Source organism: Alosa pseudoharengus, unplaced genomic scaffold (assembly GCF_046254945.1).
Source record: "Alosa pseudoharengus isolate Yale_2024_CS ecotype anadromous, Long Island Sound unplaced genomic scaffold, YU_APseudo_1.1 YU_APseudo_1.1_scf_3, whole genome shotgun sequence".
NCBI lineage: Eukaryota > Metazoa > Chordata > Actinopteri > Clupeiformes > Clupeidae > Alosa > Alosa pseudoharengus.
The window spans coordinates 13,207,754-13,232,251 of NW_027468718.1; the positions used below are offsets into that span (position 1 = coordinate 13,207,754).

The following is a 24,498-nucleotide window of genomic DNA, read 5'->3' on the forward strand; positions in this document are numbered from 1 at the left end:
TGAGTAGGCAGGCAAGCTGGCAAACGCGCGATTAGCAAGGCTACATTTAACCGCCAGGTCATAGGATATAAATAGCCACGTCTGGAACTGCTGCACATTGAAATTCTCACACACCCTTGACAGTCCCACAGCTCAAACGCACTTGTGGGCTGCAGGATAATTACTTGTGGTAATTATATTTATGTTTATGTTAATATGTTCCGATATTTGTGTCAGTGCATAGTGTGTGTGTTACTCTCTCTCTTGCCTGCACACACACACACACACACACACACACACACACACACACACACATTAGTGAGGGGTGGGGGGAAACGAGCTACTGTAGTGTATTTTAGATGGCATTGTGTCAATTTGTTTAGAAATCTTCTTGGCAAACCGAAAAGTGCACAAGCCAGCCAAGCAAAGTGCCTCATCCCTGTACTTTTGCTGTGAGTCAAGTTCTCAAGACGTCTCTGGAGAACCCGGAACCACACAGAATACATGTAAACATATTGAAAATATTTAGGCCCTACAAGTGTATTGAAACAGATGAACTTGAATATTACTTGAATCTAAATAATATTATTTAACTTTTAATCTGCCTGGATGTGTGTGTGTGTGTGTCTCCATCAAGCCATTTTGTTGTATGTGGACTTAATACTTAATGGCCCAGATATTTAGACTAGGCTAAATGCTTTGCAAGCAGTGATTTCCTCACTTCACTCATCAAGCCTTGCCAGTCCCACCACACACACACACCCTTGGTTAAGAACTTGAGACCAGTTGCCTTTAGTGCCCTTTCCCCTTTGTGGGTTGGCCCTCACACAGTTGGTCCTTACAGTTCGGCCTTGTCTGTGTGTACACACACACACACACACACACACACACACATGTCCGCCCCTCCCCCTTGCTCTTTGGAAGCCCTGTTGCGCTGTCTCCTGATTTAGATGGCCAAGCTCCTTCCCTCTAAACACACACACACACACAGAGAGACAGACAGAGGCACAGAAGGAGAATGCTGCTGTGGCCGTGCTGAAGACTCTTCCCGTGTGAGACAGAGAGAGACCTCCCCTCCCGCCGGTCCAGGAACACGCTGCCACAACATGGAGCCACTAGCAGAGGTAAAACACACACACTGCGCACGCTACCTACGAATGTTGAGAGCGTTTGTTTGTGTGTGTGGAAAGTACTAGCACGCTGGCGGCTAACATTAGCACTTGGCACCTCTGGGTATGGTCTGTGAGAGAGTGTGAATGCTGTAAACTTTGGCCAATGAGTGGAGTGTGTGCTGTCCATTCACAGTTGGACAGTATGCAGAAGTATTCAAGTGCAACTTGAATAGAACATCATATTTGGTCTCGATCTTGCAACACGTTTTTGATTTAGGCAGGAACTGTACTTTTTCCCCCTTGGGGATCAATAAAGTATCTATCTATCTATCTACAGTATCTATCTATCTATCTATCTATCTATCTTATCTGTCTATCTATCTATCTATCTATCTATCTAAGGAACAGATACCTCAGACATACCGCTGGTTAGTGTATGTGTGTGAGGGAGAACAGATTCTGAAGTGACATGTTATTAAATAGCTGTGCTTAAGTAGTTGTAATGTTTGCAAGAGACCGCAGTGCAACACTGGTTGATGTCCCAGGTGCCCCCCCTCAAACACACACACACACACACACACATCTCAGGACCAGAACAGCAGTCTGTCTGAAGGTCTCTGTGCACAAGGCACGCTCAGCTGAACCTGGGACAGTCAGGTGCATGTGATGAGATGATGAGAGTGGGCTGATGATGAGCACTGGGATATTGAGTTAAGTGGGAACATTAGACAAACACATTAAATGATGACTGTGGTCAGTGTCACACCTGTGCATTTTGAAGTTCAATGTTATATAATGTTACACACACACATACAGTATACTCTCTATATATGGGTCATTCTATAATTCGGGGTACGTTTTGCATCTCCAAGATAAAAAAGTAAACCTTTATGGGATCAATTTTCAACAATTATGCTAATTAAAACAAACTTTCACCAATAACAATGCATTATACACATTTTAGACCCAATTTATCCACAATATATTAACTAAATGGCTTCTACACCCCATATTATTGTCTCTGACTACTGATTCATGCATTCAACTTGACTAAACATAATGGTATTAAGTCTAACAATCTATTTTTTGGAGATTAATGTAGCCTACTGTTATTATAACATCAGTTACAAAGAATGAAGATTTTTTTTTTTAAATATCATTTTTGTCAGTCTCAAAGTTCTCAAAGAATGTGGAAGTCACAAAAATGATAGGAAATGTCAACTCTGTTATCGTCATTTCTGTTAATTCTGTGTTAATTCTGCACAGATTAATGAGAACAGAGTTGACTACGATGACCGAGTCATGTGTTCAATAGCATTTAAGCACGTTGAATGACAGTGTCAACTGTGTATGTTTAAGATTTCGCTCTTAAAATGAAAATTAAATATGTATTCTTGTTTTAAATCTATATCAGAAGATGTGTTCATATTTTTCATTAATACATTTTTTTTATTTCATGGATCCAGGATACTATGCATCCTGCTAAAGTTCCTATGGCCTTTGGAATTAAAATAGCCCCACATCATCATTGGCATGGTTTTATATTTTAGTTAGCCTAATAGCTAGTCATTTTAGTCAACTTTAGCATGTGTATGTACAGTATATGTAAACTTGTGAGCACAACTGTATATCTATATAATTACAGTGATATAAATATATAGTTATATATAGTTTTGCATTTCTTTTGCCAGGCTGTCTCAAGACAACATGTTTGGCCTAACACAGTTACTGAAGAAAATGACACCATTGTCCACATCAGTTAACTCATTTATCGCAGATTTCTGCACTGTCATTGTTGTTCCTCTTCTAGAAAGCTCTTGTGTCTCCCTCTGTATACGCTCAGCTCATAACACACCCGCCTAACGCCCTCCATGGAGAAATGTGGCTAAAAACAACATACTGTCATTTGACATTTCAAAACCAATCCAAACCAGGGCTGGAAAAAAGCAGGTGCTCTCGCTCAGGTTTACTGGCATTTGTTTTCACTCCTAGTGGGCATTTGTTTTCACTGTGCTCCTAGTGGGCAGTTGTTATCACTCCTAGTGGGCATTTGTTTTCACTCCTAGTGGGCAGTTGTTTTCACTCCTAGTGGGCATTTGTTTTCACTCCTAGTGGGCATTTGTTTTCACTGTGCTCCTAGTGGGCATTTGTTTTCACTCCTAGTGGGCATTTGTTTTCACTGTGCTCCTAGTGGGCATTTGTTTTCACTCCTAGTGGGCATTTGTTTTCACTCCTAGTGGACAGTTGTTTTCGCTCCTAGTGGGCATTTTCTTCAACCTGTGTTGTGTCACATTCACATTTTGGTCTGCAGGATCAGATCAGGATGTGTATGGGTGTGTGGTACATGTGATATTGACAAGACTGACAGAGAACTCACATACCTCTCTCAAACACACACACACACACACACACAGACTCTTTTTAAGACACCTGCACACACACACACACATTTACTCTTTCTCTCTCTCTCTCTCTCACTCACTCACACACACACACACACACATACTCTTGTGTGTGTGTGTGTGTACATCTGACATGGGCTGTTTGTGTGTGTGTGTGTGTGTGTTCGTCAGGCTGTTTCGTCAGGCTGTTTGTTTCCATATATAATCAGGGCCGTGTGTCTGTGTGTGTGTGTGTGTGTGTGTGTGTGTGTGTGTGTGTGTGTGTGTGTGTACCTGCACTTGCGAGCGAGATTCTTCCTATTGTGTGTGTGTGTGTGTTGGGGGGGTTGGGGGGCATTCATCCATGTGGCAGTTCATCATGGTAAAGCTATGTGGCGGAGGAAGCAGGCAGGCTGGGCAGGCAAGCCTCTGTTGGCAGTGCCCTCATTGGTCTCATGCTGTCGAGGCTTCTGTGCCCACTATGCTCTCCGCTGCCAACACACTCACCTCACCTCACCTCAGCCCAGCAAAACCCATGGAAACATGGACACACACACACACACACACACACACACACACCTCAGCCCAGCTAAACCCAGGGACACACAGGGACACACACACACACACCTACCTCAGCCTAGCCAAACCCAAGGACACACACATACATACACACACCTACCTTAGCCCAGCCAACATCAGGGAAACACGACAAAGGATACACACACACACACACACACACACAAACACACACACGCACACACACACCCCTCAGCCCAGTCAACATCAGGGAAACACGACAAAGGATACACACACACACCCCTCAGCCCAGCTAAAACCAGATAATTGTGCCCTACCATCTTCACACTTACAGCATAGAATACAATTCTGTACAGTTCATCTCATCTACAGCTCGCTTTCGCACAGTTTGATTAATTTCAACATTTCTGCACAGTTCAACACAACTTCTGTACAGTGTCATTTACAGTTGATTTAACTGATTTGATTGGAACCGAAAGTGAAATAGATTGATTGGAACCACAGGAATGAAGTTGCATGGAGTCTCTGCCTAGAGGAGTTGTTTTTTTTAATGTTAATCCTGCTCATGTTTGTACATTGGTAGGAACAGTTCATGGATGAGGGCCTTACCATGAAGAACACAGGTATCTCTCATAACCTCTGCTTGTATGTATGTGTGAGACTGTATTTGTGTTTGTGTGTGAGAGTGTGTTTGTGTGTGTGAGGGTGTGTGAGAGTGTATTTGTGTATGTGAGAGTGTATTTGTGTGTGTGAGCATGTCTCTGCATGTGAGAGTTCTTTTTGTTTTGTTTTCTCTCACGTTTCTTGTCTGATCTGGGCTATGCTAATCTGTTTAGGACGTAAATGTTCTTGTCTGGGAAGCCTGTTGGGCATAACATAATCATAACCTAATTAGTGACACGTAGCGCTAGAGTTGATCTGTGGCATAGTGTTTGTGTGGTAGTCGACGAGCTGGAAGCTCACTCAGCTGGTGGCTTTGCAAGATATTAATATTCAGACATAGTGACAGTGCATGAAATGCTGTTGACCACGCAGTGATGGCTGAATTGCAATCTGCCGAATGATAAATGGTATAAATCTACTCCTCCGAGCACTCAAAGTGCTTTACAGTTTCATGCCTCGCATTCACACACACACACACACACGCACACACACACACATACACACATACACACACATACACTCATACAGTGTCCTGCTCAAGGACACTTCAACAGAGTCAGGAGGAGTCGGGCTCGACTTACTGGTTGCCCATCGAGTCCTCTTCCTCGACTCCTCTTCCTCTTGAGAGGCCCAAGAAGCTCACGGCCTGTGTATATTTGAAAGACTGTGTGTGAGCGTACATACATACGGTTGTGCAAGCATGGGTGTGTATGTGTGTTTACATACATACAGGCCCCAGGCTTGTCAAAGGTAGTACACTATCTATCTGCATGTGTTGTGTGTATACATGACCTGTTGCATTTTGTAGCTCAGCTCACAATGCTGTATGTGACATACTGTAATGCTTTGTGAGGATTTAATTGCAGGGCCAGTGTATGTGCTTTTTATGCTGGTGTGTGTGTGCATGTGCTGTGGGTGAAGAAGTAAAACCTGTGTGTGTGTGTGCGTGTGTGTGTATACAGTATATTTGCATGTTTCAGTGTTTGTGTACTTGCGTGTGTGCGCATGTGTGTATAACAGAGTGCATGTTAGCACGTTAGCCTTTCTATATGTTAGTGCGCACACGTGTGTTTGTGTGTGTGTGTGTGTGTGTGTTGAGCTTGACTGCTCATGACTGCAGACTGACCGACCTGCAGCAGGGTGCGTCTCCCACATCCCCTTTCTCAGGCCCTCCCCTGGAGCCCGGCGCAGACGTCTACATGCGCTTCATGCTGAGCCACTGTTGCTATGACGCCATCCCCACCAGCTCCAAGCTGGTCATCTTCGACACAACGCTTCAGGTGTGTTAAAGACCAGCCCATAGAGGCCAGATAGCTTCAGGTGGGTTAAAGACCAACCCATAGAGGCCAGGTAGCTTCAGGTGGGTTAAAGACCAACCCATAGAGGCCAGGTAGCTTCAGGTGGGTTAAAGACCAACCCATAGTGGCCAGATAGCTTCAGGTGTGTTAAAGACCAGCCCAAAGAGGCCAGGTAGCTTCAGGTGGGTTACAGAGCAGCCCGCAGAAGACGGATAGCTTCAGGTGTGTTAACTAGCAGCCCATAGGCTCCATAGAGACCAGGTAGCTTCAGTTAGGTTACAGAGCTGCCCATAGAGGCCAGGTAGCTACATTCATTGTGTTTGATATCTTTGTGTGGTGAAGATCTGGAACTATCGGATCACGTGAAGTCTTCTGGTCAGTTTTGGAAAATAAACATTGACATGATAACAGGACCAATGGGCAGGCTTCAGAGGAAACGTATAGTAATCTTTATTTAGAATTTCTTATGGGCTTTTGCTGCTTTTCGGTTATTAAGTAATGATGCAATAATGGGCTGATAATTCTCTTTCAGGGTCTAACGGTCTAACGGTTTTCAGAGCCGCTCATTTTCCTCAATAAACAGTAAAATAAAAAAAAATTTCCCGCTATTCAGAGTAACCTTTGAGCCTGGACGTAACCCTTGATTGTATCATCTGGCTGCACAGCTACAATAATTACTCTGTTAAAGGTTTTTGGTTTTACCCTCACTAAGACGGAGGAGATGGTGACAAGGTTTACAAGTTGCGAAAACTGGCTTGCTGCGCTAGTAAAAATTTTTTGGCGAAAAAGCTCTTGGGCCCATGACATCAGACTTAACAACCGGATTGTCCCCTCTAAAATTCTTGCTCTTGCTTTCATTTCAAAACTAAATATCAATAGTTTCTCAATCAGTAAGATCATTTCAACAGTTATTTCTGTATGATTGGCTGATTCTCTCTCTCTCTCTCTCTCTCTCTCTCTCTCTCTCTCTCTCTCAGGTGAAGAAGGCCTTTTTTGCTCTGGTCGCCAATGGCGTGAGAGCTGCTCCACTTTGGGACAGCAAGTTACAGAGCTTTGTAGGTGAGCAAACATTCCAGAACTTCACACAAGCCAGGATGAGGGAAACCAGACCTCTCTCCCTTTCTCTCTCTCTCTCTCTCTCTTTCTCTCTCTCTTATTCACTCACTCACTCACTCACTGACTCACATACACGAGTCACTGGTCGACAAGACAACCAAAAGTGAAAAGCTAGGAGTCGGGCTGAGCGAGCGGTTTGGTGAACTCTTTCTCTCCTGGCGAGATGGAGAAGTTTTAGGAACCTTCTAGAGAAAATGGGAGCTGCAGTTCACCCTTAGACAGGAAGCCGAGATGAGTTCTTACCCTTAACCTTTAAAGTCCTTGGAGCGGCGCAGCTATGAGGCAGACTCGGGTTTCAGTCGCTGAATAATGTCAGGGGAAGCATTTCTGTGGAGCTCAAGTTCACTGTCCACTCACACCAGCCAACCTCAGGTCCTCGGCAGCAAGAGGTCTAAGAAGCAACCATCAGCAAGCATCCACTCTCTCACAGAAGGGCCTGCTTTTGAAGATGAATGACTAAATCTATGTAGGGACAAGAGAAGTTAGATTGCCAGGCCTTCTTGAACCATGTAAGGTTCTGCACTGAGGGGCCCTCAAACTGGTTAGGGAGAGTTTTTGCCTACATTTCTGACATTTAGTAAATTCACAGTAGCCTACTGCACTTATTTAGTGGGCTAGTATTTCTAGAATGTTCTATAGTATTATGTTCTTGAATACTTGTGTTCAAAAATATCTTACCACCTGCAAAGAGAATGATGTTTGATGTTGACGTTGATTTTTGATAAATAGTAAACTTAGTAGTATTATGAACATGCAGATGGTGACAATAACGTAGAAATTACAGAACTCCTGTGCCATAATATCTGTGAGACGGAAGAACTACTGGACATTCATAGTGCATCTAAAGCTCACAGGATGCATCCCTTGTAGATTCAGCGTGTGGCATAACTCAATAGGCTAGTTGTGTGGCACACAATGAGAAACTGAGATGGCACAGGCTATGGTGAAGCTGTTCCTGTTTTGGTCAGTCTGTTACGGTTATACCAAGCCAGCCTTGGAAGTTGGCTACCAATGTTAGCTGTTAATAAAAGTGGTCAATAACTGCATACTGTTGCCCCCCCCCCCCCACTCACTTGTCAAGCGTTGGAAGCCGGGTCAAGTTTCTCCTCTCATCTCTCTCTCACCATCAGAATGCTCCAGTACCATGTTTAGCAGGTGTTAGCAAACATAGCCGCTAACTATCATGTTTGGGCCTTGTCTGGAGGTAGAAGTATGCCTCGGCAGCACCGGCAAAAAAAGTGTGAACCTAGACACACACACCGAGAGGATATGTGTGCCATTGGATAGCAGGTAACAAGATGACAGAATGGGCTTGCCATGCATGACCTTTGTGTGGCCAAACTGTGTGTGCTGTGGGCAGTTGCACTCACATTCTCTCTAGAGGGTGTGGATGTGGGCCCGGTTTGGAAAATGACCAACATTCCTAATAGCTTGCTTGCTTACATGTCACTATACAATTGTGTTGCATATGTCAGGTAGGCTATGTTTTGTGAATTTACATTAGTTGTGCTTATAGGTGTTTAGCTCTTCTTCATTTATCTATCTTAACCATCTTATTTGTCACCTACCCCAGAGTTAGATAGAAGGATACATACCCTTCTCTTCTCTGTGCCTGCAATAACCCATTCTGACAGTTAACCCTAATTTAGCCTAATTCACTGGAAGTGGGTTACACCAGTTAGCCTATGGCTAAAAGGGAGCTATAGGCTAACTGGTGTAGCCAAATCCAGTGAATTATGCTAAGCTAGGCTAGGCTAGGCTAGCTGTCGTGTTGCTTTAAGAGAGGGTGTTTGCTACACACACTGGTCTGGTCCATTGAGCGCTAAGTTTAGGTCCACACCTGGGCTGGTGGAGATGGCAAGACCCCTGTGTTAATCCATCAGCACCCTTCCCTGGGTTAAATATATCCCTCTCTCTTTCTCTCTCTCTCTTTCTTTCCCTCTCTCTCTATTCTCTCACTCTCCTAGTCTGTAGCCTAAGGGACGGCAGTCCCTCACTGTATCTGTTGATGTGCCAGAGTACCATTCAACATTTCTCTTGTGGTCTCTCACACACTTTTTTCTCTTTATCTCTTGTCTTCTTTTTTTCTCTCTCTCTGGAGGAGGAGGGGGGTGGGGGGAATTGTTAACCTATAGTGGGCATGTTTAAAGCTTTAGTGGATTCATCGGTCAGAGTTGAGTATCTCAAGGAAGGGGGCATTGGGTAGTGTTTTCATGTGTATTTGATCCATGTAATGGTTCAACAAAGGGGTTTTAAAAGTCAAAAGTCTCTCTCTCTTTTGTTCTCTCTCCTCTTAGTCTATCCATCTGACTGTCTCCCACTCCCCTCTTTCTGCTTGTGTGTGTGTGTTTGTGTGTGTGTATGTGTGTATATATTTTGCAGGTATGCTGACCATCACGGACTTCATAAACATTCTCCACCGTTACTACAAGTCTCCCATGGTGAGTGGTGCTACAAGGGGCTCCAGGCCTGACAGGATACACTTCCCCTAAGGAGGTGTTAAAAGCACTAATCAATATAAGTATATATATTTAAGTATATAGTGTATATACTCTTTTGATCCCTGCATTTATCCCAATCCGTGAATTAGTGAAACGCACTCAGCACACACACAGTAAACACACAGTGAGGTGAAGCACACACTAATCCTGATGCAGTGAGCTGCCTGCTACAGCAGCGCTCGGGGAGCAGTGAGGGGTTAGGTGCCTTGCTCAAGGGCACTTCAGCGGTGGATGTGGGCATGGGAGGGCAGTGCTCAACCAGGTTAGGGTTAGGGTTAGGCCCACATTTTTCTTACTGGTCAGGGATCGAACCGGCAACCCTTCGGTTACAAGCCCTAAGCCCTAACCAGTAGGCCATGGCTGCCACAATACAACCATCAATCAACTAATAATCAATATAAATAGTTTATAACGCCCCTCATTAGAGAACAATCCATTAGTCCAGTGAATTAAGCTAGTTGGTAGAAATATAACACAAAGTTTCGTGCGTCCCTCTAAATGCTGTAACATAGATTCATATGAACTTGTGCTACTGCATTACATTACCATGTGCATGACTGTGTTAGTAGTATGTACAGGACTGTATGTGTGTAGCAGTAGCCAGGTAGTCCCAGCGTGTGTGTGTGTGTGTGTGTGTGTGTGTGTATGTGTGTGTAGCTGTGGCAGGGTAGTCCCAGTGTGTGTGTGTGTGTGTGTGTGTGTGTGTGTAGCAGTAGCCAGGTAGTCCCAGTGTGTGTACAGTATGTAGCCTTAGCCGGGTAGTCCCAGTGTGTGAACAGTATGTAGCCTTGGCCGGGTAGTCCCCAGTGTGCGTGAGGTGAAAGGTTAGCACACCCTCCAGATGGCAGGCTGGCATCTGAGGCATTGCAGGCAGTGGAAGCTGACCGTTCAGGATATTGTCCTCGAAAGGCTGAGGCATTGCAGGCAGCAGAGGTTTAAAATGGCTTGGCGAGCTAAGGCTGTGGACACTCTAGACCAGATAATGCACTCAAGGCTCCGGTTGGCACCAGAGCCCAGACATGCAGTCGTGCCGTACCATGGAAAATGGCCTTGTTAAATTCACTGGCTTTTGTGTAAAGCTATCGTTTCTCTACTTTCACATGTAATAGCTTTAACTTTAAAATAGCTTTAACTTAAGATAAAGGTTTGACTAATTCTCTTATCTCACAACTTAATGCTTAAAGCAAAAAGTGGCTTCCATATCTTCTCTTCACACAATTAGGGGCTTTCATCTGGAGAGACGGGTGGGGTCATCCCAAGTCAGAAGAGACTGGTCAGCTTGGGGCTTATGGTTACTTATGGTTTATGGTCACCATATGGACCCTTTCAACAATAAAAACAAAAACAATGCTTGAACGTTCTATTTGGGCCCCAATCTACTTCCTCTACATTAAGATAACATGTGGAATGTTAAAACGGAAGTCTTGTGGGGCCAACTATGATGCTGATAATGGAACTCTCTTGAAAGGGTCCATATCCTGCCCGTCTGTCTGTCTGTCTAACAGGTACAGATCTATGAACTGGAGGAACACAAGATTGAGACATGGAGAGGTAATGAACCTCTCTCTCTCTCTTTTTAGCATACTCTTTTGTCCAAAACAACTTGCATTCTATTTGAACCAAAGACCAAACAAAACACACCACAGGGGTAGCTCACTCCTCCCTTCAGTGCACCCCATGGAACTCCACCCACGTTGCCCACACTTTGTTTCCCATTCACCCAGGGCTGTGTAAGAAGACCGGGTTTTCTTCTTACAGTGTGCTCAGAGAATGGAGGGCTTGTGGATTGTGAGGAGATATTAGCTGAATGATACAAAAAGTGTTAGAAATCATTTAGCATCGCTTACCCTCCCTTTAAGAATGTTTTCACACGATAAAGATGTTCACGGTAAAGATGTTAGATTATTCAATTCTATTTATTAATTCAGTGTTCAATTAGCCAAGTAACAGTCAGATAACAGTCAGAGTTTATTGCTATATAGTATATATTACACATTTAGTGCAGAGGAAAGAAACCACTCCTCCATGTTTCTGTTTCTGTCTTGTTTTCTGAAGAGGTGTTTCTGCAGTGCTCCAATTCCCTCATCAGCATCACACCTGAGGCCAGGTAAGTCTGCCTGTAACATACACCACCACCAGAACGACATCCAGACTAGGAGTCATCATTACACAGAGCGTGTGTGTGCTGTGTTCAGTGTTAAAGTGATCAGACAGTCCACACTATTCCCACCTCCTCGAGAGTAATTATCTTACATTTAAACAGAGAATGTGTGGTAGGCCTGACTGTCCATCCGACTTTCACCCCATTCAGTGTTGTACTATACTTTAATCATTGATTTTCTAAATCTGATGTTTTTTTCAATACTATGTAATTTTATTGATATTGTGCTAAGACCATGGCAATAGTCTCAGAGTGCTTTGTACTTTGCTTATGGAGAGGGGAACTTCAAGAGGTCAAAAGAGAGAGATAGAAAGGAGCTTAGTGGCCAAAAAAAGGGGGGGTATTGTTCAGACAGACAGCATGTGCTGTTATTGACATGCACTGTTTTAAGACTAGCGGTCTGGTCTGTTTTGCCTGCCTCAGCCTGTTGTAAGAGTGACTGTCCGGTCTGTTTTGCCCCCCTCAGCCTGTTCGAAGCCATTTACTCTCTGCTGAAAAATAAGATCCACCGACTGCCCGTCATCGACCCCGAGTCAGGAAACGTCCTGCACATCCTCACGCACAAACGCATCCTCAAGTTCTTGCACATTTTCGTAAGAGCTGTCTCCCTCTCTACAAATTTGTTCTAGTTTTTACATTTCCACAGTTGCATGTACTTTCTGCTTGTTTTAATGCTTCAAATGTAAGGCACTATAATGTGTATGTCTGATAGTTGTTGTCAGGTTTTCTATGTATATTGTATCTGCCCCTATCCAATAAAACATAGATAAATAAATAAATAAAGAATTAATTTATCATTACCATTAACTTTATTCTCTAATAGTGTAGACTTCTGGAGCCATTTCCTAACATGCTAGCAGAGAGGGTTAAAGCGGAGCTAGTAATCAAGGATCTTTGATGTTAGCCTTCCAAAGAAGTGGTGGAATGTTCTAGCAGTGAGCGTCTTCTCTTGCAGGGTTCCATGATCCCAAAGCCACAGTACCTGCAGAAGTGTTCTAGCAGTGACTGTCTTCTCTTGCAGGGTTCCATGATCCCAAAGCCACAGTACCTGCAGAAGTGTTCTAGCAGTGACTGTCTTCTCTTGCAGGGTTCCATGATCCCAAAGCCACAGTACCTGCAGAAGCGCATCGAGGAGGTAGAGATAGGAACCTTCACACAGATCGCCACCATCCAGGAGACGGCCACCGTGCACGACGCACTGTCTATCTTCGTCGAGCGGCGCGTATCTGCTCTGCCTGTCGTCAATGAGCAAGGTGTGTGTGTGTGTGTGTGTGTGTGTGTGTGTGTGTGTGTATGTGTGTGTGGTCTTACCCAGTGTACCTGCTAGAGGGAGGGGTGGGTATTAATAACACTTGATCCTTGTAAACCAGTTTGTAATGGGTAAAATTAGGTTGGGTTGTAATAAGTAAAATTAGGTGCACTGTACAAAATCCCCCAACGAAATCCCCAAGATCCCCATATTGTGTCTTCTTCTTCTTCTTCTTCTTCGTAGGGAAGGTGGTTGCTCTGTACTCCAGATTTGATGTGATTGTAAGTACAAAGATTTATTTAACTATATTGTGGAACTGTAAACTAAACTGATCTTAAATAGACTTTGACTAAACAGCAGCTTTCCTGATTTATTCTGACTATTATATTATAAGTCAGAATAAAAATGATTCCTCAAGCAATAAATACTTTCGCTCTGTCAGTGTGCACTAACATTGCTTTGTGCACTCACCTTTCTTATCCTCTTCAGTAAAACCTGCCACCTCTCCTCCCAAAAATGGTAACAACAAAACAAAACAAAACAAACAAACAAACAAACAAACAAACAACAGGAGAAGGCCCCATTGAACATGACCCCACCACACAATAAGCACATTTAGGAAACTCAGCCGTCTAGATCCAGACTTGTTAGGATACGGCCTCAAACATGGTCTTTAAATCAGAATGTGGAGAGACTAAAAATATGGTGTCACCTTAAAGGAAAAGTGGGCCACATGTTGACTAATTTTAAAATCTCTTATGCAAGAGTCTCTGGTTTGGTTATTAAATCAGTAACCCGAGGCAGATAGAAAGGTCACCCTGGATCGCGTCGCATGTAGAGGCTTGACACCAACACCGACTAAGACCTGTCAGCATTTCACATAGGTGGGGTGGGCTGGGGGCTGTCATGGAAGCCCATCCCTGCATCCTTTGACCCAGATCACATCTGGCCTGGATCATTTCCAGAGAGCTGTCTAGCACCAGGGTATTGCTGCATTACCTTCCTGAAAATATCAAGAACTGTTTTTCCCACCTCACACCACACTTTGTTCTTTTTATCGACTTGCTGTCTGTGATATACCTCTTTCAAAACCTGATTTGGGCAGTAGAGGTCGACCTGTGTACGTGTGTATAGGGTTCACTCTAAAATGTCCTCGTGAAGTGAGTGAGTGTATGTTTTTTTTCTTCCCTTGTCTGCAGAATCTAGCGGCTCAGAAGACCTACAACAACTTGAACATGACTATGCGAGACGCCATCACTAGCCGTTCGTGCTGCATGGAGGGCGTGCTCAAGTGCTACCCCTACGAGACGCTGGAGACCATCATCGACCGCATCGCCAAGGCTGAGGTGAGAACGCTGAGAACGGGTTCTTTTGGTCGAAATGCCCTGAAAGGTTCAGCATCTGCATCGTGAACCAGAGCGGAGCTGATTTCTCCATATTGTTTGCAATGTATTGGTAAAATAATTAATTACTTAGCTAAATTTAGTTTACACAAGTTTTCACCTCTCTCATCTATCGCTTTCTTCCTCTTTCCTCCATTTCCCTTTATCTTGTCTTCCCCCTCTCCCTCCCCTACCTGTCTTTGTCTGCCATCCTCCTCCTCTCTCCCTCTCTCTCTTCCCCCTCTCCCTCCCACCTCCCTTTCTCCTCCTCTCTCCCTCTCTCTCTTCCCCCTGCCCCAGGTGCATCGGCTGGTGCTGGTGGACCGGGAGGACATAGTGAGGGGCATCGTCTCTCTGTCGGACCTGCTACAGGCGCTGGTCCTGACCCCGGCAGGTATTGATGCTCTGTTCTGTTAGCCCCTCCTCCCTGGGGGCTCCCTCACCCTCCCCACCTCCACCTCCTGAACCACCACCACCGCCTCCTCCTCCTCCTCCTCTTATTCCTCCTCCTCATCTTCACTGACCCTCCCCACACCCAGGTAGGCCCCTAAAAAAACAGAGCCGTGCCATGCCATGTCATGCCATGCCTCGTCCCCAGTCAACTTTGACCCTTGACCTGTTGACCCCTGTCATCAGAGAGACTGCTTGGCCCTCTCTGCTGCTGCTGTGTTCTCCCTCCTCGTCTGCTGCCCCCTAGTGGTCAACCCTCCAGCTGGCATCTCGTGCTTTCAGGCTTTCTCCCCTCCCCCACTCCCCCCGTCCCCCACACATACACATGGCTGATGGAGGTCTTCAGCAGCCATGGTGTCTTGGAAGCCATCTTGTTTGAGAATGCAGGTTCAGTTCCTCAAGCATGGTTCGTGCCAAGCTGTGTGGTAGAGGTTAGACTAATGGGTTGCCTAGGTAACAGTTACCTGTGAGACGGATCAGGTCCCGATCCAGCCCAGGTGTCCCTGTCCTACTTGTGTGCCTAAAGTATAATAGTAATAGTAATAATAATAATAATAATAATAATAATAATAATAATAATTAAAATCACCTTTTGTGACACCTAAGGTCGCTTCACATGTACAATAAACTTTACAAAATAAAGTAACAATAATAATTTAAGGGTTAAACAAATCTTGGCTTCCTAGAGTATGCAATCTTCATATAAATGCTGAATTTTATGAAATACCCTATAAGATACAAAATGCCATTGTTTTCACACGAAAAGACAAATCCATTCAATATTTTCTGTCATTTTTATACAGATATTTGTTTATAATGTAGCCTACATACAAGTCTCACAATGTGAACAAAGATGGTCATGCTTTTTGCGGCGCTGAAATGCTGAAAGCAATGTTTTTATTTTACAAGATAAATAAATGTGACCCCTGTGATCAATGCATCTTTATCTTTATCAAGCTTTAAGCTTCTGCAGTCGAGGTCACAGCCACTTACTAACAGCTCTGGGACCGGATGCATGTTGTGTGCACCTGCGTAAGTGCTCCAATAGGCTCTGTGCACTAGCGTAGTGACGAACTTCCGTTTTTGTCTAGAAGTCGGCATGCCCGTTTCCTGTTTGCTGTCATCGCTATCAACAAACACCTAAATATGAGTGCTTCAGTTGCACCAAAATGTAAGAAATGCAATGTATGCTTTTAATAACTGTAATTCCAAATAAAATTAGTTAATTAACTGATTTGTTAATTAATTAATTTGTTTGTTTATGTCTTGATGTCTGTGCGTGGAGCACAGGGCCCTTAGAATTGTCCTAACCCCCCCCCCTAGCGGCTCCTCTGCTGCTGTGTGGTGCTCTGTTTGGCTTCAAGTCGATATAACAGCGATTTGAGCTTCTACCTTTTTCCTAAAAATGCCGGCCTTCATGCACAATGGCTGCACAAAATAAGGATTTTCTGTGACTGAGCACACGTTTTGGTGCAACTGAAGTACTCATCTTCAGGTGTTTGTTAACAGTGATGACAGCAAACAGGAAACAGCAGGTCTGCTAACTTCTAGACAAAAATGGAAGTTCGTCACTAGCAGTGTACTCTAGATCCTCTATATTGTCCAGTCCGGTTCTGAGTAAACAGCCACCTGTGAACTAAGTCAGTTGTGTGCTGCTTTGCCTGAGGTAGAACACAGAACAGCAAACTTCCTCTGTTCTTGTTCTTTACGCTTGTCTAGTACCATGTAGAAAATGTATGAGATCAGCAACATGACACAAATGCATAGTTGTGTGATCAAATGAAATTGCAGATTTAAAAAAAAATAAACACAGCATAATCTATGCCCTTTTTGTTTGCCTTCCCTCCTCAGAGATTACAGAGAGAGCAAGCAGTGAGGCCTAAAAGGGCGTCCTGGCTACTGGATGAAGATGGTGTACACGTCTCCGATTGCTCAGCTGGCTTCTCAAAAAGCCTATTCTAATGCTTGATGATAGGACGAGCTGGAAATGTGCATACTTTGTTTCCAGAGAAATTTGTATTTGTGTTATGGTGTTAGTTTTTTATGATTCTATTTATTTTGTATGAGAATTCAAGTGAAAGGCATCAAGGATTGTGATTATGTTGGAAGACTTCAAGGATAATGATATTGTTGTTGTTCTTTTGGTATTTGTATTCACGCTTTAAATGTATTCATTTTTGCTGTTGCAAGCATCCCTGTGTGCAGACTGCAGATATACTTGTTAGCCTAGTTTAACAATGTAGATACAGCTGCAATCAAACAAAAATGTTCAGAAAGCTCTTCACCACAATGACATTACTGTTAGATTATGGTGATAACCGTGAAATACTGTATTTTTGCACACGGACAAAGTACATGCTAAGGCCTACTCTGGCAAGCACACAGGTCAGTGCCAAATTGTTTTGATAAGGCCTTAACTGTTGCAGAGGGGTAGGCTACGAAAGGAGATAACAGTAGGCCTATGTTGAGCCTAAAGCCTGTGGTCTTTTTTTCTAAAGCCTTTTTTTACATTTACATTTTAAAGCTATCAATAGAACAAACAACTTTTTAAAAAACTAAACGATAGAGTAAAATTCTGCCAGGATCGTTCGCCTCTGTAGTTTGAGCACACCTCTACACATGCCACTGGTCTCCCTTCTAGTATAGCCCCCTGGAGTCTTATTAGACTATTGTGTTCATGTGACTGTATGGTGAAACATTGGTTGGTTGGCTCACATGCGTGCATGCAGGATTCCCCCCTCTGGCCGTTTTAAGTAGCATAATAGCAATGGCAAGGGACGTGCCTAGTTCATATAAAGGTGGTAAGTACCGCAACAATGGTTTGTATGCAAATAAATAGGCTCAAAAGAATCAGCTTTGGCTCTTTTAACATTGTACAAAATCTTAATTTGAGAGGTTGAGTTATAATCAGAGCCGGACAGTAACGGAGTACATTTACTTGAGTACAGTACTTGAGTACAATTTTAAGGGATCTGTACTTTACTCGAGTATCATTTTTGGGGAGTACTCATGACTTTACTCAAGTACATTTGAGAGGCAAATATTGTACTATTTACTCCACTACATTTATATCCATAACCGTGAGTACCCGTTACTTCTAAAAAAAAAAAGGAAAAAGAAAGTATTTTGTATTAGAAATACGTATTTTAAATACATGTATTAGAAATACGTATTTTAAATACATGAATTAGAAATACTGCCCATCCCTGGCAACATGGTAAAAAGATGAAAATGACTTGATTTTACTTTCAATTCCTTTTACATTCTCCAAGGTATAAACACTAACATTTTTCATAACTCCATGTAGGACGTTTCTGTACATAAATGTAAGCACTGTGGCAGTAGTAATGGCATATTTAGAAAATGTACTCTTAATACTCAAGTACTTTTAAAAACAAGTACTTCAGTACTTTTACTTAAGTAGACATCTGACTGTTGTACTTTTACTTATACTTGAGTAAAATTTAGCAAAGGGTATCTGTACTTTTACTCAAGTAATGAAGCTGTGTACTCTGTCCACCTCTGGTTATAATATATGCCAAGGTTATTGCATAGATTAGTCTAGGCCAATGGACATCGTCGATCTTGACATAAAAGAGTAGCAAACAGCCGCCATACAGGGAAAACACAACAAATGTTTACTGTAGGCTTTATCAGTGACGATGTTGTCTGCTAATGTGGAAACATGAATTTATTTGAATGGTTCATCAACTATTTTTCGAATAATCTTTCGCAAACATGGCAATTTCCATGCGTGTTCTGTTGTGACTAAACTTATGTCATGACTCCAATCCTTCTACACGTAGAGCTCTAGAAGCCATTTGAAATTGTTTGAAAACAAATATGGTTTTACTAAAACTGAATTTCAAACCAGCGACACATTTTAAAATGTTTCTACAGATCATGATCGCAGTGAAGACCCCATCCTTAAAACAACACTCTCCATTTTCTCTTTGACAGTCCATGCTCAACCAAAGGCTTTATTTGAATCAGATTTTTCTAATTTATTATTTACATGCAAGTACTAAAATGAAGTTGACAACAGTGTCTTGGCCGGGAGCAACATCCCTTCTGTAGCTTACTTGTGCAATGCCAAATTCTAATGATACAAAATTACATTATAACAACTATTTATCATACAAAAATCAATTTTACACTTTACTTGAAAAGTGTACAAACTCAAATTCCAAAGAGCTTAATACCAATGTCAGTGAATAATGTGCTTAGAGCCAATCAGTCCCTGGATTACAACATGATATGACAACATGATATATGTGTTTTGTTTTTTTTTGCAATAAAAAGGGCATGATTTACAGCAAACTGTTTATGGGCAATGAACAAACAAGATAAGTTTTCAAAAACAATGATAGCATTTATTGTGAAGTTAAAAGCAGATCCAGAAGTTTGATAGGGAGGAATGGACGTGTGAAAGGGCTGTGATAAGAGTGGGGAGCTAATGTTTAGGCCATGTCCTCTTCTCCTTCCTCAAACTCACCCTCGCCCTCCTCGGCGGTGGCGTCCTGGTACTGCTGGTACTCGGACACCAGGTCGTTCATGTTGCTCTCGGCCTCCGTGAACTCCATCTCGTCCATGCCCTCGCCCGTGTACCAGTGCAGGAAGGCCTTGCGCCGGAACATGGCGGTGAACTGTTCCGAGATGCGCTTGAACAGCTCCTGGATGGCGGTGCTGTTGCCGATAAAGGTGGCGGCCATCTTGAGCCCTCTGGGTGGGATGTCGCAGACAGCGGTCTTCACGTTGTTGGGGATCCACTCCACGAAGTAGCTGCTGTTCTTGTTTTGGACATTGAGCATCTGCTCGTCCACCTCCTTCATGGACATGCGTCCGCGGAAGATTGCGGCCACCGTGAGGTAGCGCCCATGGCGCGGGTCACAGGCGGCCATCATATTCTTGGCGTCGAACATCTGCTGGGTGAGCTCGGGCACAGTGAGGGCTCTGTACTGCTGGCTGCCTCTGCTGGTGAGGGGGGCGAAGCCCGGCATGAAGAAGTGCAGGCGTGGGAAAGGCACCATGTTAACGGCCAGTTTGCGGAGGTCGGCGTTCAGCTGGCCGGGGAAGCGCAGGCAGGTGGTGACGCCGCTCATCGTCGCCGAGACCAGGTGGTTGAGGTCGCCATAGGTGGGCGTGGTCAGCTTGAGGGTGCGGAAGCAGATGTCATAGAGGGCCTCGTTGTCGATGCAGTAGGTCTCGTCGGTGTTCTCCACCAGCTGATGGACGGAGAGCGTGGCGTTGTAGGGCTCCACCACTGTGTCGGACACCTTGGGCGAGGGCACCACGCTGAAGGTGTTCATGATGCGGTCGGGGTACTCCTCACGGATCTTGCTGATGAGCAGGGTGCCCATGCCAGATCCAGTGCCACCGCCCAGGGAGTGGGTGAGCTGGAAACCCTGGAGACAGTCGCAGCTCTCTGCCTCCTTCCTCACCACATCCAGCACGGAGTCCACCAGCTCTGCGCCCTCCGTGTAGTGGCCCTTTGCCCAGTTATTACCAGCACCACTCTGTCCTATTTACAACAAGATGAGAGGGAAAACAGAAATGTTAATTTCAAGGTATACAAAGTTAATCCATTAAAAGTGTACTGTATTTATTTGTATTATTTCACAAACTTGTATTACGTATTGATTTACACAGGGTTCCCACTCTAAGTCAAATGTAAAATTCCATGACTTTTCCCTAACAGAAAAATTAATTTCCATGACCTACTATACAATAAATGTAAGCAATAAGCCCAGCTAAGGGGCGTTGTTAGGCACAGCGCTAGCGGAGTCAAGAAATATATTTCCTCTATCTGAATGGTTGCCAAGCAACATCGTCGAGACGCAGCTACTTTAACTTTTGTATCGAGTTATGGTAGCGCAGTAATATAGAACGAAATGTGGTCAAGGTGTATGTTTATGCTGGATTTTACAACAGCAGCGAACGCGATTAAGCCAATCACAATCAAGGACTGGAACTATCAATTTTAGAAGATGCAATATACCCTCCAAATATTTCAGAGTAGCAGCGTAGCGTTCAAAAATATTTTACTTCTTTGAACAGGAGAAGAATAAATGGGCATTAAATAAACAAAGCTGGGCTAATCACAACTACTCAAGCAAGCAAGCAGTAAGCTAATAAGCTATACACCAATTCTGCATGCACATATATTGTATTAATGTATTTTGGCAAGTAAAATGTAAACTGCTACAACAAAATTCCCTGATATTCCATGACATTGACCCAAAAATGATAAAAATGTAATGCCCTGACTTTCCATGTCTGGAATAGACTCTCCGAAATTCCATGATATGCCAGAAATGTAATGACCCGTAGGAACCCTTTACACCAACATGCATACAAAGGTGGATGTTTTACATATTTGTGTTAATCTGCGTCTCATGAAGTGTCTCAGATTCATACCAAATACAAAGTTGTCTGGGCGAAAGATTTGTCCAAATGGCCCTGAGCGCACAGAGTCCATGGTGCCTGGCTCAAGGTCCACCAAGATTGCACGAGGAACATACTTTCCACCTGAAGGACAGGAGGTGCAGTAAGAAGGGTAAACGCAATGAGCACATTTTAATTAATCATCATTTCAAGCACCAGATATTTTAGTATGTAATTTAGCACAGAGGAGTGCCCAAAATAAAACGTGGTCATGTGAGAACTGTCTGCATGTCAACACACCATCACAAAATTGAGCTAAAACTGTTATTTACCTGTGGCTTCATTATAATAGACATTTATTCTCTCCAACTGAAGGTCACTGTCACCCTGGTAAGTTCCAGTTGGGTCGATGCCATGCTCGTCACTGATTACTTCCCAAAACTGCAACACACAACAATGGTCATATGAATGCTTGTATGGATGCTAACTTTAATATTTCATTGACGAACCTTACTTTTTTCAATAGCCATAAGTGTGTAACGTTAGATTAGAACAAACCCTGATTTGGCTCTTACTGGAAGCTTTTATGTCTAACTGCCTAAAATGTCCGACTTCGTTTAACGTTAAGTGGACATTACCAGAGAATGTCCGTAGACGGGCTCTGACATTACCATGCTCGGAGTTTGGTGCTGGACTAACATTACTGAGTACCCTATTCTGTCCACTCACTCGGTCCATCAATGTGCAATGAGGGACATTACAATGTAGTGGCGAATTGAAAACTACATTCAGACTCATTTCCATGATGTCGAAATACGTTATTTAAATAATGCTAACTGGAATTGTTCATGCTAGGATGGGCTGACTTAAAGGTAACGTTAGCTGAGCTACAGTAAACGTTAGCTAAATTAATTGTTAGTGGTTGTTAATTTTCCTTACCTTGGCACCAATCTGATTGCCACATTGGCCTGCTTGTAAGTGAACGATTTCCCTCATGTTGTTATAAACGTGATACGACTATAATTACTGATAATAAACTAATGTTACTACCAAAAGTTAATTTTAGCGAGGTGGGTGGTAAGACTTGACTCCCACCCACTCCCAAACGGTAGATTTGCCCTTCCCGTTCCCTTAAAATAACCGTCGAACTTGAGAAATTCGTTTATTACACTGCAAAGCAAACAATCTAATTGGTCGTTTAACTAAGGTCACGTTGGACTAATCACCCTCTTATTGGCCATTTTAAGAAATGCAACGGATTATGATAGGCTGTTACCATCACTCATGTACACAGCAAAGATTCTAGAGCGGAGGAGTCTAATCAGTTCAAAGAAAAATTAGTTCCCTACATTTCTTCTCTCAAAAATTTTAATGTTGTTTACTTCTAGTTATACTAATATATAATGTCACGTGTACTTGTTTACTTATACTAATTGCACCATTATGTACTACTCATATTAGAATACCACATACAAAAAATATTTAAAATCATTAGGCTTAATGTCTAAACAGCCGGACTGGCTCTCTTTTGTTTAGAAATTAATTACATTAATTTACATGCATTTCTAGGTCTAATGCCATATTCATGCCTACCCCAACCTACAAAAGAAAAGAAAAAAAAACATATGAACATGTTACAAATGCATTCTAAAGTGAATATTTACTAGGGGTGTATTTGTTCACCTACCGGTTTCAAACATCCTGTTCCACCATGCACACAAGACAAACAATTTGTGCAATCATCCCAGTTAGAGTAGCTTGAGCTGAAAGCATTATGACAGACTACTGATTATATCTTTCATACAGTTTCTTCACATGTATCTATAGATAAGATAAGATTGCATTACCTCTCACATTTTTTTTCAAGGAAGGACCATGTGGACACACTGGAGCATCATCTCCATTTGTAACTGGTGTTGAGGTCACTGCAGGGGTTCTGCAAACATTGCCGGAACGACATGTCCAAAATCAAAATTTAAGATGTTTGCTCTACAATTTCTCACTAGGATTCAGACTCGGTCAGAGTATAACAGCATGTTCTACAGGTGCTTATTTCTCATATTTTATAATGCCATACAGGAAATGTAATTTAGATGCTTGTCATATTTGTAGGCTGGTACACAAAGAGATTCTCATTAGCTCCAAGACAGATACGCTAGCTGGATGTTTGTACACTAGTGCTACTTACAGCTAACAGCCAAGCCTGCCTACCACACACATGCAGAATTTACCTTCTGGCCACAGAAAGTCAAACAAGCTCTATACTCCAAGGGGTGTGTGTATGCACAGCTGTTAACTATATGCTCATCTCTAGCTCTCACTCTGTTTCTCTCTCCCTATCTGTCTCATGTGCCAGTCATAGGACACATCAGTGATAGCATGTCCAATGACTCTTGATTCTTAACATTCTGCGCATTGTATATTAGAGAAGTTTGGTGGTCAGAAGCGGTGCCAGTCAGAGACTACATATCCCTAGGACCTCTGTGAGTCATGGATCCGGAGAAGAACACCCCGACGACACAGCGGTAAGTGTGCCGGACAAATTATGGATGGTGTAATTAGCCAGATAAGTGTCAAAAGACAGAGTGGAGACACCAAATCACATGGTTTATGTTGGACCAGTGTTTTGACAGAGCTTGCCCAAGGATACTTCCAACAAGTGGTGTTAACGGAGATGCACAGCTAGTGTTCAGTATTTCCATTTTGTAGTGTTTTAGTGGATCCTCATGTCTCAGACTACTATGTAAGTGGGTTTTGCTTATGTGTGTGTGTGTGTGTGTGTGTGTGTATGTGTGTGTGTTTTGGGTTTTTATGTTTGGTATGTGCATGCCCATAAACAGTGTGTTAATTAACTCAACCTAAAATCTCTTTTCCTTTTACAGAAAATTATTTGGTATCAAGGTGAAGAAGAGAAAGAATAAAGCCAACAAGGGTCTAGTCTTGGCAAACAAAGGTGCACTGGGTAAGACCTTGAAAGTAAACATTCTGCTGTATGCTGATGAGAAGGCAGTGAGAGTTACATGTGTGAGAGAGGACACTTATGACTCTCAGAATAACTACACAGAAGCTCGTGACTGGCTTTATGTGTGTTATCATTATAGCCTAGTCATTGAGCTCACTGATGGTAGACACTCATGCTAACATGAGTTTCATGTTTATCATGACATATGCTGGCCGTGCTTATATAGAATGCTTTTACACAATTGAAGATAGCTGTAGGTGTAATTTGTTTCTGTCAGTCTGGACTGTAATAAGTAAAAAATTAAATGTGTTATAAATTAATAA

At 43.0% G+C, this 24,498-nt stretch overlaps 3 protein-coding genes across 6 annotated transcripts in view; 2 read left to right on the forward strand and 1 right to left on the reverse strand.

The window, feature by feature from the left end:
* Nucleotides 1-983: 983 nt before the first annotated feature.
* On the forward strand, nucleotides 984-17,904 carry prkag3b (protein kinase, AMP-activated, gamma 3b non-catalytic subunit). Of its 3 annotated transcripts, none has more exons than XM_076263206.1 (13): nucleotides 984-1,103; nucleotides 4,593-4,632; nucleotides 5,840-5,952; nucleotides 6,948-7,029; nucleotides 9,469-9,527; nucleotides 11,093-11,138; nucleotides 11,643-11,694; nucleotides 12,215-12,341; nucleotides 12,836-13,001; nucleotides 13,241-13,278; nucleotides 14,197-14,343; nucleotides 14,680-14,773; nucleotides 16,681-17,904. In XM_076263206.1, the coding sequence occupies exons 1-13, from the start codon at nucleotides 1,086-1,088 to the stop codon at nucleotides 16,710-16,712; spliced, it is 1,014 nt and encodes a 337-aa protein (XP_076119321.1). In that variant the 5' UTR covers nucleotides 984-1,085; the 3' UTR covers nucleotides 16,713-17,904. The 3 variants fall into 3 exon arrangements, with proteins under 3 accessions (XP_076119321.1, XP_076119322.1, XP_076119320.1); XM_076263207.1 differs by having other exon boundaries at nucleotides 1,024-1,103; nucleotides 5,812-5,952; XM_076263205.1 differs by lacking the exons at nucleotides 984-1,103; nucleotides 4,593-4,632 and having other exon boundaries at nucleotides 5,665-5,952.
* Nucleotides 17,905-19,274: 1,370 nt separating this feature from the next.
* On the reverse strand, nucleotides 19,275-22,209 carry LOC143100227 (tubulin beta-4 chain-like). 2 transcript variants are annotated; one of them, XM_076263204.1, is made up of 5 exons: nucleotides 22,153-22,209; nucleotides 21,546-21,654; nucleotides 21,247-21,357; nucleotides 20,259-20,350; nucleotides 19,275-19,652 (listed from the first exon to the last, which is right to left on the reverse strand). In XM_076263204.1, exons 1-5 carry the CDS (start codon nucleotides 22,207-22,209, stop codon nucleotides 19,290-19,292), a joined length of 732 nt encoding a protein of 243 aa, XP_076119319.1. In that variant the 3' UTR covers nucleotides 19,275-19,289. The 2 variants fall into 2 exon arrangements, with proteins under 2 accessions (XP_076119319.1, XP_076119318.1); XM_076263203.1 differs by lacking the exons at nucleotides 21,546-21,654; nucleotides 22,153-22,209 and having other exon boundaries at nucleotides 19,275-20,350; nucleotides 21,247-21,322.
* Nucleotides 22,210-23,570: 1,361 nt separating this feature from the next.
* The window catches only part of fer1l6 (fer-1 like family member 6), a 52,310-nt gene continuing 51,382 nt past the window's right edge, over nucleotides 23,571-24,498 (forward strand). Inside the window, exons 1-2 of the mRNA XM_076263208.1 lie at nucleotides 23,571-23,738; nucleotides 24,096-24,175. Coding sequence (XP_076119323.1) covers nucleotides 23,704-23,738; nucleotides 24,096-24,175 — 115 coding nt within the window. The 5' untranslated portion in view covers nucleotides 23,571-23,703. The remainder of the gene's footprint in view (nucleotides 23,739-24,095; nucleotides 24,176-24,498) is intronic.

What these genes read in the sequence shown, in the direction of transcription:
- LOC143100227 (XM_076263203.1), bottom strand. Translation starts at nt 21,307, where the DNA reads ATGGACTCTGTGCGCTCAGGGCCATTTGGACAAATCTTTCGCCCAGAC. An exon ending in CCCAGACAACTTTGTATTTG is followed by an intron (nt 20,351 to 21,246) that starts GTATGAATCTGA and finishes TGTTGTAAATAG; the next exon opens with GACAGAGTGGTGCTGGTAAT.
- prkag3b (XM_076263205.1), top strand. Translation starts at nt 5,722, where the DNA reads ATGTTAGTGCGCACACGTGTGTTTGTGTGTGTGTGTGTGTGTGTGTTG. An exon ending in CAAGATTGAGACATGGAGAG is followed by an intron (nt 11,139 to 11,642) that starts GTAATGAACCTC and finishes TGTTTTCTGAAG; the next exon opens with AGGTGTTTCTGCAGTGCTCC. An exon ending in GCCTGTCGTCAATGAGCAAG is followed by an intron (nt 13,002 to 13,240) that starts GTGTGTGTGTGT and finishes TCTTCTTCGTAG; the next exon opens with GGAAGGTGGTTGCTCTGTAC.